This window comes from Calliphora vicina, chromosome 5, assembly GCF_958450345.1.
Source record: "Calliphora vicina chromosome 5, idCalVici1.1, whole genome shotgun sequence".
Taxonomy (NCBI): Eukaryota; Metazoa; Arthropoda; class Insecta; order Diptera; family Calliphoridae; genus Calliphora; species Calliphora vicina.
The window spans coordinates 113,900,335-113,917,006 of record NC_088784.1 but is presented as its reverse complement, the minus strand read 5'-3'; the positions used below and the strand labels follow the sequence as shown (position 1 = coordinate 113,917,006).

The following is a 16,672-nucleotide window of genomic DNA, read 5'->3' as shown; positions in this document are numbered from 1 at the left end:
TGTTTTCATACTCTGGTCCATAGTCATATACCATGGACTATCATACATGATGTGTTTATTTGTATATACAACTTATAAAGTGATTCTGAGTCGATTGGTATACTTTAAGGTGGGTGTTAGACTACAAAATGGTGTTACCCACCACACTATAGTGTTGTACATCAAAATACAAGGGCGCGAAAGATTTGTTTTTGAAATCAGCACTTAAATGGTTGATTTATGATCTAAAATTATATTTTTAAAAAGGTTTAACTATGAGATTGCAGAATTGCTAAGACTCAAACAAAAGTTAGCCTGTTTTTATAATAAGATTATTGCAAATTTTTATTAAACGGTAGAATAATAAATAAAATAAATAAATAACTTAAATTTTTACATATAGAATTTATAAAATACAAACTATAAAAATGTTGTGCCACTATCAACGTCGGCGTTTGCGATGCGACGAACGTCGTTTACGCACTATGGGCTTTTGCAAAACTATACATGTCTGACCGTCACCAGTACTAGTTTGGGTGACCGTGTTCGTTTTGGTATTGGTCTCAGTGCCTGTGTCAATAGACGTACCAGTTCCAGTGTTAGTGTTAGTGTTGGTTGCAGTGTCGTCGGCAACACCGGTCCCAGTATCATTTGCGTCAGCAGTATCGGTACCTGTCCCATCTGTTGCGGCGTCGTCAGTAGCTGGAGAATCGGATACGGTAGGAGTAGTGTCAGCAGGTGATGTGGCAGGTGCCTGCCTTGCCACCTCCTCAACGACGGGATCTTCGATGCGAGTGTTAAAGCAGATCTCTGTTGTTTTGTACCTGATACCACTTGAATTATTAGCTGAACCCCATGGAAACATATGCGTTAAAGCGGTCATATTAATACCCTGGAAATCGCCCATCATAGCAGTGTAATTGAAGTTGTTGATGAACTGCGAGGTAGCATTTGATGAAGCCAAGTCAAAGAGTATAGTACCGCCAATGCCTTTGGTCAAGCCCAAAGCGAAACCGGTCATTGCAGCCAGTCCTTGAGTAACCACGCGACCCTCTGGTATGGCATCTTCACGGCCAGCTGTCTTAAGAATTTTTATAACTTCCTTGGCGGATAATGGGCGTAGTACCACACGTCTAGCAGCTTATAATGAGAAATATTCATATAGTTAACACCGATTAAAGTTTGCTTTACCAGCACTTACCATTGACATTTAGCGTTGCAGCAGCAAATACTGTTAGAATAACAGTTAAACGTAGTATGGACTTTAATTCCATTTTCATTTATTCCTAATGGTGAGGAGATCCTCCTAAATCAGAAGTAGAAGTAGGGCCAAAGTATTTTGCGTAATGGCCAAAAAGAAATGCCAGCTCTCGTACGTGAGATGTCAAGTATTCAAACTGAAATTTATATTGGATCGTCATCTGCTTTTATTAACAAAAAATGTCTATAAATTTTAATTAATTCAAACCAACACCAACAACACAAAAAACGAATCTCATCATTTATAAAGTGATGTCTATGTCAGTCAGTCAGTCAGGTCAGGTTTTTCAAATCGATGAAAGTATTTTCAGTTTCTTGTGTTCCACCTTCATTCGTCTGGTCGCTCGTTCTCTCGTTCTATCTCTTGTGTTTGCGTTTTTAAATTATTGACAACCTCAGGGCGTTGAACATAAACTCTCACACACATTTCTGTGGTATTTTATGACTTTAATGAACTTCAAAATGTTTAAAATCAACTCAGAGAGGTCAAAATATTTGCATATTACCATAAATACTCAACACATTATCGTTTTTCTATTAAGTATTTTGTGGATTGATTTGCTAAACGATTTATTTTATATAGAAATCATGAAAACGGTTTAGTGTGTGGTCATTAGAAAGCCTGCTGACACTGAGTCATCAAATATTGTTCGTTTATTTCGTATTTAATAAATACATGTCATAATATGCGACATTATTGATTATTTGCGACTACTTCAATACATGCATTTTAATATTTAGTGTTTCATAATTTGACAGCTCGTTAACATACGGGCATGTATTTGAATTAATACTGCAAACAACATAAGAACTGTGATGATCCGCACAAGACACTGCCGTCAAATGCCACAATTTATTTATATAAATTCCACAAGTGAAAACACGTCTCGAAATAAACAAAAAATATTCCATTCATCCTTGTTGTCGTTAACTTATTTGTACTAGTCCTTGTACTCACATAGGATTGTGTGTTTTTGTGTTGACACATCAAGCGGAAAACGGAAATTAAAGTGGATTTGATACATGTGTCTAACTACGACGTACGTTGTTTCTGTCTGTCACATTTTACATACATACACACAAACCTCTCACACACCATCATAAGCTTTTATTACCTGTGATAATTTTTAATATTTGTTTGTTAATCTTTTGGTTTTAACATCACAAACACCATCATCATCATCGTGTCTGTCATGTACTTTGTATTTGAAAATTCATGGTTTTATTTCTGTGGTTGTTTTTTTTAATTATTTGTATGATTATTGTTATTATTTTTAATTGTTCACACTACCATAGTGAAGTATAAATGTTGGTGTTGTAATTAAAAAACAAAATATAAATTATTATTGGCTGTTGGCATAAACGCCCAAATTGTCAATTACAACTTAATAAAAATTATTTGCCTCATCCCACCAACTGTGGTTGATTTAACAACAATAGAATAGAATATTTTTCACCAAACTGTGCATCTGTTTTTGTATGTTTGAATGAGTAACTGAACAGTTTACATTCATTTATCACAACTTAGAAAATGAGTGCAATATTTTGAAATAAATTTGCATCTCAACTAAAATTTTCATTACGAATTAATGAGTTAAAATGCTAAAATTCCGACTGACTTCACTACTTACAAAATAACATTTTAAATCATTATTTTAACACGGTGCACCGCGGTGGTGCCACTGAAAGCAATTACCACAACGGCTTATAAATCAGTCATTACCTGGGAAACCGGAAATATTGTCTAAAAATGTGCTTTATGTAAATATGTTGCAAAAGCCGAAAAATAACGAAATCTATAAAATTGCAGTTTTCAAGAAATAAATAAAAAAAAAATTAAATTTGTGCTTTGCTGTAGATTCCAAACATTTATAGATCTTTTGTTAATGTACACATTATCCAATGTTATATAGAGTTATTGTTAAAATTTAAATCTAATATTTAAAAAAAAAAAACTATCGAATGATTAGTTTTTTCCAATATAGCTTCAAATTGAAAAAAAAAATAAATAACATTTGACATATTATTGGAGGTCGCTACTGAAATTCATATTCGTATTTTCCTAGAAATTTCTATAACGATTTTTACATATCGTCCCCTCAATAAAACAATAGTGTATAAGCATATACACCATTATTTTATTGCATAATAAGAATCTACATAACTGATTCTATATGTGGTCAAAATTTGGTGAAATTCTACTTGCACAAAGAGGGTCAAAAGATCAATTGCAATATTACTTTTGTTCTAGATGTCTACTAACACAACAATTTTAAACTCAATTATACACTATTGTTTTATTAGGGGGCGATATTTAGACACTACAAGATTTGTGTATATTTTAAGATAAAGATTAAGCAAACATTTTTTTTTCTGAAAAATATGTTGATAGGAAAAATTTTGTAAAAAAGTTTTTTTTAAATATCGGCTAGTCCCAGAAACGTCTACCAACAAAAAAATTTTAAATTAATCAAACTTGAAATTTTTAATTGTAATATTAGACTAGATATGTTTTTTATATTTTATATATAAACAAAATATATTTCTATGGTCATTCATACAAAAATGATTACCAAATCCAACACTAGCTCAAATATCTTAATTTTATACAAAAAAAAATAAATTTTTTAATGTGTTTTTATCATTGCTTAAGTGTTAACAAGACAGCTTTGATTGACAGCTTTATTTTTGACCATTCAATTTAAATACAAATTAATTTTGAGTAATTTCACTTTGAATGGAATTTTTCACAACTTCTCACAGAAAAGGAGATAATTTTCAAGCATCTGGATAATTTGTAACGAGCGTCACGTAACGTGCGTCACAAAATATTCTCAGCTTTTTATGAAAACGGCAAATGTTTGTTCATGCAAATAAGTTACTATATTAGAATTCTCTATCATTAAAAAAAAATTTCATATTTAAATATGAAAACGTGTACGAATGAAATTTTCGTCACGCAGGATTTGCCCATATGTAAAAAACTAAATACATATAAAAATAGTAAAATATGCACCAAAAATTCAAAATATTAAATAAAAAAAATGCTCCTGAGTTCAAAATCTGCAAAAATCTGTACAACAAATCAATGCCAAAATTCATGAAATTTTCTGAAACGAATAAATACTTTAAGCATATTTACATATTCTTCATTCTTGTCAAAAAATCTGCACTTTGATAAGATTTTATATTTGGTAATACTTTTAAAACATTTTTCTTGATGTGGAGTACATTAAATTAAAAAATACTGTTGATTAAAATGAGTTTGTTAAATGTAATTTTAAAACGTTCTTTAAATTGTTCATTATACATATTTAAAAATATATACATATAAATAATAATACTGCATATAATGAATAATCGGGGTTTTCATTTGAAACCGTATTTCGTCTTTTATCCAATGATATTTCAGTATTTATTTTTTTTAATAGTTTTTTTTTTATTGGATAAAACACGAAATGCACAAGATAGGATTTGATTTTAGATCTATGGTATCTTGAGGAAAATTTCTAAGAATTTTCCGTAGATTGCGTTTCTGCTATACGATTTTTTACTTTTTGATCGTTCATATAAATCGACCTAGCCTAAAGTACATACTGGTAAAAAACAGTACCTTAGCTTTTAGCCTTTTAGCGATCGAAATATTTTCATTTTGTTCGAGATCTGTTCGATGATTCTCTAGAGCCACACTCAAGGAAAACCAAAAATACCGTTTTCCTTTATTAACCATATTGTAGCTTAACAGCTTTGCTGAATATCACTTTGTGATATTCGGGTATGTAGAATATCAAAATGCATGAAAAAGGCACATAAAAATTTAAATTTCCCTATTGATTTATGAAAAACGGGACTTGGAAAATCCCGAAAACCCCGGGTTTTAAAATTAAAAAATCCCGGCCTTCGGGATTTAGGAAATCCCGAAATATATATGTATATATGTATATATTTACATATGAGCGATATGCATGGGACCTGCACTGAAAAATTGATTTGCTTTGAATGGGTCTTATTTTATTATTTAGTAGCTAAAACTAACTAAAGCAACATTTTTGGCCAACCAAATAACAAGAACCCAATAAAAATGGTTTTCTTTGCTTCTTTGCATTTTTCAATTTGTTTGTGTATATTTGAACTTGCCCCGCACCTTCGAAATCGTAACAAAATGTATGTTTGTAGTATTAAATTCTTTAAGGAGAATATACAGAGTGCTAATTGTATGTATGTACTGGGCTGTATTTTTTTTTTATTTATATTTTGTTTGTAAACATGGATTGTGATTAAAATAGTTTAATTTGTGTAAATTTCAGTCAATAGTAAATTCATATTTAAAATTTGAACTGATATTTATTTTTTTATATTTATTATGCAACATTTTAACTACTTTGTATGTATGTGTTTCTCGAAGAATTCAAAAACAGTTTAAATATTCATAGTGTGAGTCTGGCAGTGTGAAAAGGTTGAAATTTCTTTCTTTTGTTTTAACAAATCATACAACAACACAAAAACGATTAACAATGTGTTATTATCTAATATTTCCGCATTTTTGTGTTAATTTTGTTTTTTGTTATACAAAAAAAAAAAACAACTACTAATATTTCAGTTTTTTGCTCAAATTAAATATTGACATGTCAAAGGAAATAACACTTTCACTTTCAGTCGCCGGCAAAAACGATTTGTTAGCTTTTTCTCTGAAACCAAAAAAATAAAAAAAAACTTTCTTTTGTTGGAGATTTACATACACTCAGACAAATCTGCACAGTGTTACATACTACATACACATTTGCGAGTTAGAAAGAAACGAGCTGAAATGAAAAAATACAATTTATCAAAAATATTGTAAAAAAACAAACATCTTTAAGATTTTCTTCGTTCGCAACATATGCATGTGCGGTTGTGTGGTATTTAAATTTTTTGCTTCTTTTGACTCTTTACCCCCACCCCTCCCTCTTCATCAACAATAAGTCAGTCAGTATGTCTGTCTGTCTTTTTGTTAGTCAGAGAGTTACATATACAGCCAGCAAGCAAATTATGTATTATCAGTGTTTTTGTTAACAGTCATCAATAACTAACGAACTTGTGTCAAGCTGTGCTTTATGCCGACACAATGATAAAAGATTTACAACAATAACATAATTACATATACTAGATAGAGTAACATGAAACTTGAAACATGGTTAATAGGTTGTTGTAAAGGTAAAACACTCTGCTGCTTTTAATGCTGACATGCTGCTGTGATCTCATTAGCATAATTATTCAAATTTAAATCTGGCTGGTTGCTCTAAAATCGAATAGTGTGTGTGTGTGTGTGTGTGTGCCAAAAATATTCTGACAGCGCACTTCAGTTACACATTTCTTTAAGAATAGTTGTTTGTTCTCTTAGGAACGGTAAAAAAAATAACAAACAATGAAACATAAGAAATAAAACTCTGAGACAGATTCTCATCTCATTAGGCAGAGAATATTAACGATGGTGTTATTATTATTATTATTATTGTTTTGGTTTTTGTATTACAATACATGTTATAGACTGATCATTATCCGTACTGGTTGTCGTACTAGATACGGTATCCGTATTAGTGCCCCCGTTTATATATGTTTCATCCATCGATCCAGTTGCCGTGTTTGCTGCAGTTGGTTGAGCCATTTGGGAATCCGAGTCTGCTGCGGCTGCAGTAGCCGCCTCGGCAGATGCAGTGGCTGCTGTCGCTGTCTCTGGATTTGTTGGTCTTTTTACTTTTATTCTTTGCGGTCTCTTGTATCTTCTTCTATTGCCCAACTTTTTTCTTCTGTTTCGCTTTGGTTTCGTTAGACGTTTCTCTTGACTTTTGCGTACAGCTGCTTGAAACGAATTGTCTTTTTCATCCAGGCGACTGTAAGCTTCGGCTATGGCCTCAGCCTCGTAAAGGCTTCTAGCACCCCTAGATCCAAAGCAAATTTCTTGGGTCATGTACATGGGTGTGGCTGCTGTTTGATTTGTAGCATCCTCAGTTATATTGGCAGTTATTATGTCATAAAGTAAGGCGGCTCCCACAGCCTTTTTGAGGCCCAAAGTAAACCCGGTTACAGCTGCAATACCTTGTGTTACTACTCTTCCTTCCGGTACTGCATGGATGTAGTCATTTTTTCTTAAAAGTTGATAAACCTTTTGGGCCGTTAAAGGTAGTAAAGTCACTTTTTTAGCTAAAAATGTTCAGAAAATCCTTTTATTTACACAATATACTCTTAAATTCAAAACAAAATATGTATGTATGTACCTTCGGTGTGCAGTTCCCAAGTAAATATCACTAGTAGAAAAGTGACAAGTATGTGTACAACACTGCTAATTTTTATTGTGGATTTAAACATGTTCGTTAAACTCATTAAGGTTTTTGTTTGAATTCCTTTAAACGACTAAAAGTTTTATTGACATGTTGCTTTGCTTTTATTTATAACTTTGGATATTTTTGCTGTTGTTTCATTCAATAGTATTTATTTACTTTTTGCGTTTTTGTTTCAATGGACGGACGTGTCTATAACTTTTACGAAGTTGTAAATTTATTTCCATTCTCACGCATTCATTCATTCATTCGTTCGTTTGTTCATTTAAATATATGTAGTTATGTCTGTTTATTTACTGTCTTCATATATATAGATTTAATATGAATAAATTGTTACAACTGCAGATTTGAATGTTTAGTATAGTACAGCAGCGTATACTGTCAATGCTAACTGTGGTGGTTTGATATTTTGGGGAGTTTATAGTTTTGGCTTTATTGTGATTGTTTTGGTGTAATAATGGTTAAATATTTACATGCCACCACAATGATGACGACAAAGTTGAAATGTCTTGAATAGAAGTATGTTTTAACATTTCAACTGAATTTTTATGCCTGTAATTGTGATTCATAATTTTAAGGTTTATGTTTGAATACCTTGAAATATGGATTGAATAAATGTATACAAATATATGGCAAATTCTTTGAAATAAGGTATATATCCGTCAAGCCTTTCCAGAACACTAGTTTCCTGCCCTGCATTTAAATATTTGTAGAAAGTGTTTGATGAAAAGAGCAAGTGTAATGATTGTGCAATGTGTCAATATGTTTTGATTAAATTGTTCAAGTGTCTGTTGTTATTCTTAAATGCCATTTGAGGAATTTTAATAATATTTATGGTAATTCTGAAATGAGCGTAATTTGGCTGTAAAGTAAAATCAATTTGCTATTGACATTAATTTCAAATCAATATCTACGGGTAAAAATTACCAAATATTTTTACTCCATAAGTAACTAAGCAGTGATCGATATTTATTTGTTGAAAGTACGGGCATAAATCTTGTGCACAGTTTTTCTATAGGAAATAGGATCGTAAATGCAAACGTCTCTCGATAAAAAAACGTTTTTATATTACGAAACATTTTTATAATTTGTTAAACCATAGGCAACACTTCTACACAAACAACTTTGTTTCTTTACAAATATTTTATTTGATTTTAATAAACATTTTAATAGAATCGAATATTTTTTTTAAATGACTTTATATTTTTTTTGTTTACTATGAAACAAAAACAAATTTATGTAATTTGACAGACAGTTGGAAAAATAAATATTAAAAAAATATAATATTTTTATGTAAATGGGTTTAAATGTTTGTCCATTTTGTGGTCTGCATTGTCCAGACCGGGTATTGACGTCGATAATATTGTTCATGCTTAACGTTCGGTAAGTATGATATTACAATAGTTGGCAATACTGTTAAGCGTTCCGGTGCAATTTCAGATTTCCAGATGATTGGGTGCCTATTCCGGCTATTCTTCTTGCGATAATACTTAATAAATGGTAAGTACGCTTGATTATCAATTAATAATACAAATATGCTAATAAATACAGTTCATAATGAATTTTTCTCTATCTTCTCGTAGGTTTAGAATATTCAGTGTTATCTATTGGATTCCCGTTATATGGAAAGTGCGCAAGTTTGGCTGACATCTCACCAATTCATTCCTGGATATTTTCTATTAAAAATGTCTATAAAATTATTTTATTTTAAAAACATTGTATTATTCAAAATAGTGTGTATTTTCTATAGAAAATGTTATTTTCAGCAGTATATATATATAAAATATTAATAAAATATTATTTATAACAGTATTCTATAGAAAATGTTGTTTACTAGCAGACCCGGTGCGCTTCGCCACCCCAATTAGAAGAATGAAATAGTACTATTAAGTCTCCCTTTGTGAATCTAATTGTAAATGTCTAATTTCATATTTCTGGGTCCATTATTATAGAAAATGCAAAAGAAAGTTACCACTAAAGTCACCTTTTGTGAATTCAAATTCATTTAAAATCATGTGTGCCTAAAATTATTATAAAATATTCAAAAAGTACCATTGCAATAAACAAATAGTACCATTGATTATCACTTCTGAATTCGCATTCACTAAACCATAACCCGTCAATTTTGAATTTTAAATTTGTATAGCCTTTCCTATATTATCAACTAATTTTGTTTCTATAACAATTAATATTTAAAAATTATCACAAAACCCAAAAAAAAACGAAACCGCGGTTTTGAAATTCTTTGGTTTTTTGGAAACGCTAGGTCCATTATTATAGTAAATTCAAAAAGTACGTATGAGAACAAAGAAAAAGTACCAAGCGCCTTGAATTTCCACTCACTTGGGACCATAGACGCCTAATTTCATATTTCTATGTCCATTATTACAGAAAATTCATAAAGTACCATTAGAATATATAAAAAGTACCAAAAAGCCCCCACTTGTGGTTTCCCACTCACTTCCATATAAGCTTAATTTCATGGCTTTAGGTTAATTGGTGAAGAAATTACAAAAAGTACCATTCGAATAAAGAAAAAGTACCAAAAAGTCTATCCCTAGAATTCTCACTCACTTTAGAACATATACGATTAATATCATGTTTCTAAGTTCATTGTTATAAAAAATTCAAAAAAGTACCATTAGAATAAAGAAAAAGTACCAAAAAGTCTCCCCCTGGAATTCTCACTCACTTTAGAACATTAATTTCGATTAATTTCATATTTTTATGGCCATTATTACAGAAAATTCAAAAAGTACCGAAACAATATACAAAAAGTACCAAAAATCAGGCACTTGTGGATTCCCACTCACTCCGGTCCATATAAGCTTTACTTCATGTTTCTAGGTTCATTGGTGAAGAAATTACAAAAAGTACCATTCGAATAGGGAAAAGGTACCAACAAGTCTCCCCCTAGAATTCTCACTGACTTAGGACCGTGTATGCTTAATTTCATGTTTCTAAGTCCATTGTTATACAAAATTAAAAAAAGTACCATTATAATAAAGGAAAAGTACCATGAAGTATCCGCTAAATTTTCAATCACATAGGACCATATACGCTTAATTACATATTTCTAGGTCCAAGTACCATTTTAATATAGAAAAAGTACCAAAAAGCAGTCACTTGTAGATGCCCACCCACTCTGGCCCATGTAAGCTTTATTTCATGTTTCTAGGTTCATTGGTGAAGAAATTACAAAAAGTACCATTCGATTAAAAAAAGTACCAAAAATCTCTCCCTAGAATTCTCACTGACTTAGGACCGTGTATGCTTAATTTCATGTCTCTAAGTCCATTGTTATAGAAAATTCAAAAAAGTACCATTAGAATATAGAAAAAGTACCAAAAACCCCACAATTGTGGTTTCCCACTCACTCGGTTCCATATAAGCTTTATTTCATGTTTCTAGGTTCATTGGTGAAAAAATTACAAAAAGTACCAATCAAATAAAGAAAAAGTACCAAAAAGTCTCCCCCTAGAATTCTCACTTACTTAGGACCATATATGCTTAATTTCATGTTTCTAAGTCCATAGTTATAGAAAATTCAAAAAAGTACCATTAGAATATAGAAAAAGTACCAAAAAACCCACACTTGTGGTTTCCCACTCACTCGGTTTATATATAAGCTTTATTTCATGTTTCTAGGTTCATTGGTGAAGAAATTACAAAAAGTACTATTCCAATAAAGAAAAAGTACCAAAAAGTCTCCCCCTAGAATTCTCACTCACTTAGGACCATATATGTTTAATTTCATGTTTCTAAGTCCATTGTTATAGAAATTTCAAAAAAGTACCATTAGAACAAAAAAGTACCTATAGTTCTGTTCACACATTTTGGTACCTAAATATTATACCCTATGCCTAACACAAACTTCACTCAGATACAAATCAGCTAACTTTAATGTCGATAAGTGCAATAATTTAAAATATTAAAAAAGTACCATTAGGAGAAAAGTACCAATTTCCCTTTTCTTCCTCGAACACCCCTCAAGTTCGACCTTTAAAAATATTCCATTTTGCCAAAATTGTTTATGCTACAGACATGTCTCAAAATATTAAAATCTGTGTTAATGTGCCCAAGAAAAAATATGTTTTAAAAAAGTACCAAACTGTTTACCCGGATTTGGCCCAATATACACCTTGGCACTCGAGTTCCAAATAACACCCTGTTAGTTAATTTTTGTATGAATCCAGGAACCAGTGTTAAAAAAATTATCAAAATTGGCTTAATAATTTCAATAAAATGTATTTTTCCGATTTTATCCCCTTTTTGGTACCTTTTTTATCCCCATTGCTTTGGTAAAATTTAATTCAAATAAATTTCTGTATCGTGGTGGGATCTCATAATAAAATATTCGTATGCCTATATCAAATTATAGAAAAACATATTTTATGAAAAAGTACCAAAAATAAACACAATTTTTATCCCTTAAGGGTTCGAATTTCCAAAAAGTACCAAACTTATATTTTTTATTTTTTGATAAGTAAAGAATGCGATTTAAAATTTGTTTATATGTTTATTGGTTTAAAAGATACATAGGGTGCCAAAAAAGTACCAAAATACAGTTTTTACCCGTTTTCTCCCTTAATTTTCGAATTTCGAAAAAGTACGAAACACCTGTCAGCTTATTTTTTAAATGGAGTAACATGCAACTTTAAATTTTTTTGTATCTTTATTAGTTTTGAAGATATAAGGTTACCGAATTTACCCGTTTTTACCCTTTTTTACCCCCTAAACGTTCGAATTTCCAAAAATCCCTTCTTATCGGATCGTTTTGGGGAGGGAGGAACCCACAGTTAAAATTTCGTGATTCTAGCTTCAGCCGTTTGGGCTGTGCGATGATGAATCAGTCAGTCAGTCAGTCAGTCAGTAACGTTACTCTTTTATATATATAGATAACAGTATTTTCTATAGAATATGTTGTTTATAAAAGTATTTTCTATAGAAAATGTTGTTTATAGCAGTATTTTCTATATAAGTTTTACTAATTTTTAATTGTATTTTTTATGAATATTTTTATTGATTTAAATATAAGATTGTTTGAATTTGTACTCAAAACCAATTATTTGTTTTTATTGTTTTATTAAAAAAATTGTTTATTATTTGGAGGATATTCAAATATTATATTTTATTAATAGTAACAATATTTTAATAAGAAAAAAAATATTTTTTTTCAATAAAAATATTACGAAATGTAGTGTTTGATTTTGTGAATTTTGTGATAGGTCCTATTTCAGTAAAATATTTGTTTGATTTTATAAATTTTGTGTTTGAATACGAAATTTAGTTTTTTCTGTGTTGCCTTTTAAGCAAAAAATGCTCTAAAATAATACTCTGTATGGCATGTTTATTGTGTAAATTTTAAAATTTTTTTTTCCGAAATCAAAAACATTTTTGACTTTTATTTAAATATGGGTCCTTGTTTTTTCTTAAAATAAAGCGTAGATATTTTCCTTGAAGACCGATATCTATCAAAATTAATGTTTTGTTACTCAAAACTTAAAATTTTTGACTTTTTTTTTTGCAAAATCTAAAACATTGTTGACTTTTTTCTTCAAAACGTACCCTTTTTTATTTTTTGGCTCAAAAGAATGCTTAAGTCTTTTCCTTGAAGACCTTGTAACTCAAGACATACAATTTTTGTTTTTTTTTTTTTTAAAAATGGGCCGTTTTTATTTTAAGAAAAAAAAGATCCATTTTTTATTTTTTTTTTTAAAAAAACAAAGTTTTTGATTTCGGAAATAAATATTAAATATTTTTGATTTTTTTTTTTAATATTTTATTTTTTTCGAACGATTGAAGAAATAGCTATCTAAACTATTTGGAACTATTTGCTAAGCACAATAGGTAATAAGTTACATGGATGAGAATAAACACCTGCTTGGCCAAAATTTCATCCCGATCGGAAGACATCGATTTTAAAAGTTGGTTCACTTCATATAAATATAATTATTTACATTAAATTATATAAAATAATTAAATACAATTAATAAACATAATATGAATTTAATTAAGACTGGGAGTCTACAAGTTTCACTAAGTAAGTAAATTTATTTAATTTTAGCACTCATTCTATAGTCTTGTAATCAAAAACCTTTTTTATTGGCACACTCTTAGAAAATATTTCAATTATAATTAGTATTTAAGTTTAACACTCATTAATTATGAATTTTTTAAAAATTATACTTTGTGAAGAAGCATTTTCGGCGAAAAATTATTTCTATATAACAAATGTGAGAATCCATATCAAAATGGACAGAAAACTGCTATTTTCGGATTTGACGTCTTCGATATTAATGAATTTTACCACACATAATAGGTTCCAAAGGGTTTCTCAAATCTATGACTATTTTTATATGAATTTATATGAAAAAAAGTATTTTTAATAGCGTTTTTCTTTATAACTCCTGAACTAATCGGGTCTCCATCGAAAGTTTAGAGTTTAGTTGATCTCATACCATTTTCTTTTTGAATTTTTAACACCGCGGTCTTTGATATTTTTTACATTGAAATATATACTCTGAAAATTGACCTTTAACCTTTTGGAAGTAAACTATTTTATTCAAACCATTTTAAGGACAATATCTTTGCCTTTAAAATGGAATCAAAAATTATGTTGGACTTTGATTAGCTTCGAAGTTATGGGCAATTTATGTGTATATAATTTTATAAAATTTTAACAAATTTTTCAGTTTTCAAATCGCGATATTTTTACATCGGAATGAGTTTCCATTGAAAATGTCACTGGTATGAGAAACATATTCGATATGTTATGTATGTGGTAAATTTCATTAAAATCGGATATGGTAAATCCGACTGCTGTCCGCATTGACATGGATCTTCCCAAATATTATTCTTCATTTTTCAATTTATGTTTCCTCTTATATAAACCAAGTGTTTCTATAGTTATAGGCAACACTATCCGTATCTGTCCTAAAATTAATTCTTCGTTTTGGACGTCAAGTTTAATTATATTTAACGTAACATTTTAAATTATTTACATTAAAAGTAGAGAATTGTTTATTTCGATATAAATTATATTTTCTATTATTTCGGTATTCAACGATAACTACAATTGGTTACTGAATTTTAGAGTTATGTTTAGTCGAACATAATGGTCAGTTTAACGGTAGCCTACCTCGTAAATTTGCTTTACAAAAATACTACGAATAGTACTTATGTATGTATGTTTGCCTTTTTTGTTCTGATTTTATTTTCATAGTATTAAAATTATTACTGCAGAAGTTTTAATTGGTTTTATTCAACTTTATTAAATTTATATTTCCATGTAAAAGTCATTTTCAATAAAAAATATTTTCATAAGTTGTTTTAAAACGAACGAAAGACCATAGAGGAATAAATGGGGAGAAAAAAGGTTTCTGGTTTATTGGGTTAAACTGAAAAAGTGTAACTCTCTCACACACATACACACACACACACACACACGCCCACACATACTTCCAAGCATACCCTGCCAACAATTACTATCCAAAAAGTGTCCCAAACGTATCATCTTGAAGTTGAAACTCATCGAATATGATATCGCTTTCTTATCGTAATAGTGTCACAGTGCGGGAAAAAACGTGCCACGCATATGATACCTACCAATTCTATCCATTTAGTGTATTATTATTATATCTAAATTTATGTCTAAAAAGTGTCCAGAGAGAAGATAATGTTTCAATTCTGCTTCTTGCATTAAAATGGAAATATTTTATTGCATTCCAGTTATGAAAACACTATGCATATACGTATTTACATTAAAAATAAATAAAATAATGATATAACTTAACTTAATATGACTATATCTAAAAATTAGAGTATAAAAAATTATATAAAATATGTTTCACTAATTAGTTGGAATACGTATTACATTTTAACAAAAAAAAAATTCACTAGTTATTGCACTAACTCTATACCTTTAAAAAAACTTTATTTATTGATACACTTTTAACAAACACTTCAATTACAAATATAATTTTAATTAATCACTAATTATTTAATAAAACTTTATTTATCACTATTTTATTTGAACTTAAGTTAAAACATACACTTTTTATTTAACACAACCGATGATTTTAAAATTCATAAATATACTGAGTATTGTCATGTTCTTCTTCTTTCTTTTAAAATGTAAACAATAAAAAGTTGATACTACTGTAATTTGTTATCGTAAAATTTGTCACTAACCAAAAATAATATTCTTTTGTATACTAAAATGGATCGTTTTTTTATCATAATGTACTTTTTAATATTGTCTATTAAGTTAATTGTTATGTATCTTTGTTTATAACTAAAATGTACTTTAAGATGAGCATAATTCGATAGTAATGTAATTTTTTTTTGTAAAATGTTTTTTATATGCTGAGTAACATTTTTGGACACAAAAGAGACACATTTTAGTTTACATATCGAACATATAACTTCCAATTGCTGGCAGGGTACACACAAATATACACATCCGCACGCAGAGAAAAAATATAGTTGTGCGTGATTACTGTAACCATTTCAATATTATTACAAGTTTTTTTAACAATATTATAGTCACAGTAACTATTTGCATGATTGCGGTAACCATAATGTGGTTAATTTGCATTTCACATGACTGTATTAATCATATATATGGTTGCAGTAAACAAGTGTATATTTTTGACAACCATTTTTATGATGAATCATTATATGATAGTATGTTGTTCTCAGATTATGATATCCATAAGTCGAGAGCAACATAATATGGTAAGTCCTTCATCATAAAAATGGTTGTCACAAACACATACTGTAACCATATACATATGTATATGGTTGATAGAATCTTGTGAATCGCAAATTAACCACATTATGGTTACCACAAGCATGTAAATAGTTACTGCGACTATAATAATGCTAAAAAAAACTTGCAATAATGTTGAAATGGTTACAGTAAACATGCACAACTATATTTTTTCTCAGCGTGCGTGTAAACAATATCAATAGTGAAAGTAGAAAAAGTTTTAGTTTTTAGTCTTCAACTTTTTTTTTTGCTAAACATTTCTATGGTAATTGTTTTTGGTGGTGTTGTTAGTGTTAGTGTTGGTGTTATTGCAAGTAAAATGTAATATTTTTGTTGAATTTTA

At 29.5% G+C, this 16,672-nt stretch overlaps 1 protein-coding gene across 1 annotated transcript; it reads right to left on the bottom strand.

The window, feature by feature from the left end:
* Positions 1 to 421: 421 nt before the first annotated feature.
* On the bottom strand, positions 422 to 1,253 carry LOC135961553 (uncharacterized). The gene is made up of 2 exons (XM_065513058.1): positions 1,181 to 1,253; positions 422 to 1,119 (listed from the first exon to the last, which is right to left on the bottom strand). Exons 1-2 carry the CDS (start codon positions 1,251 to 1,253, stop codon positions 422 to 424), a joined length of 771 nt encoding a protein of 256 aa, XP_065369130.1.
* Between the last annotated feature and the right edge of the window lie 15,419 nt (positions 1,254 to 16,672).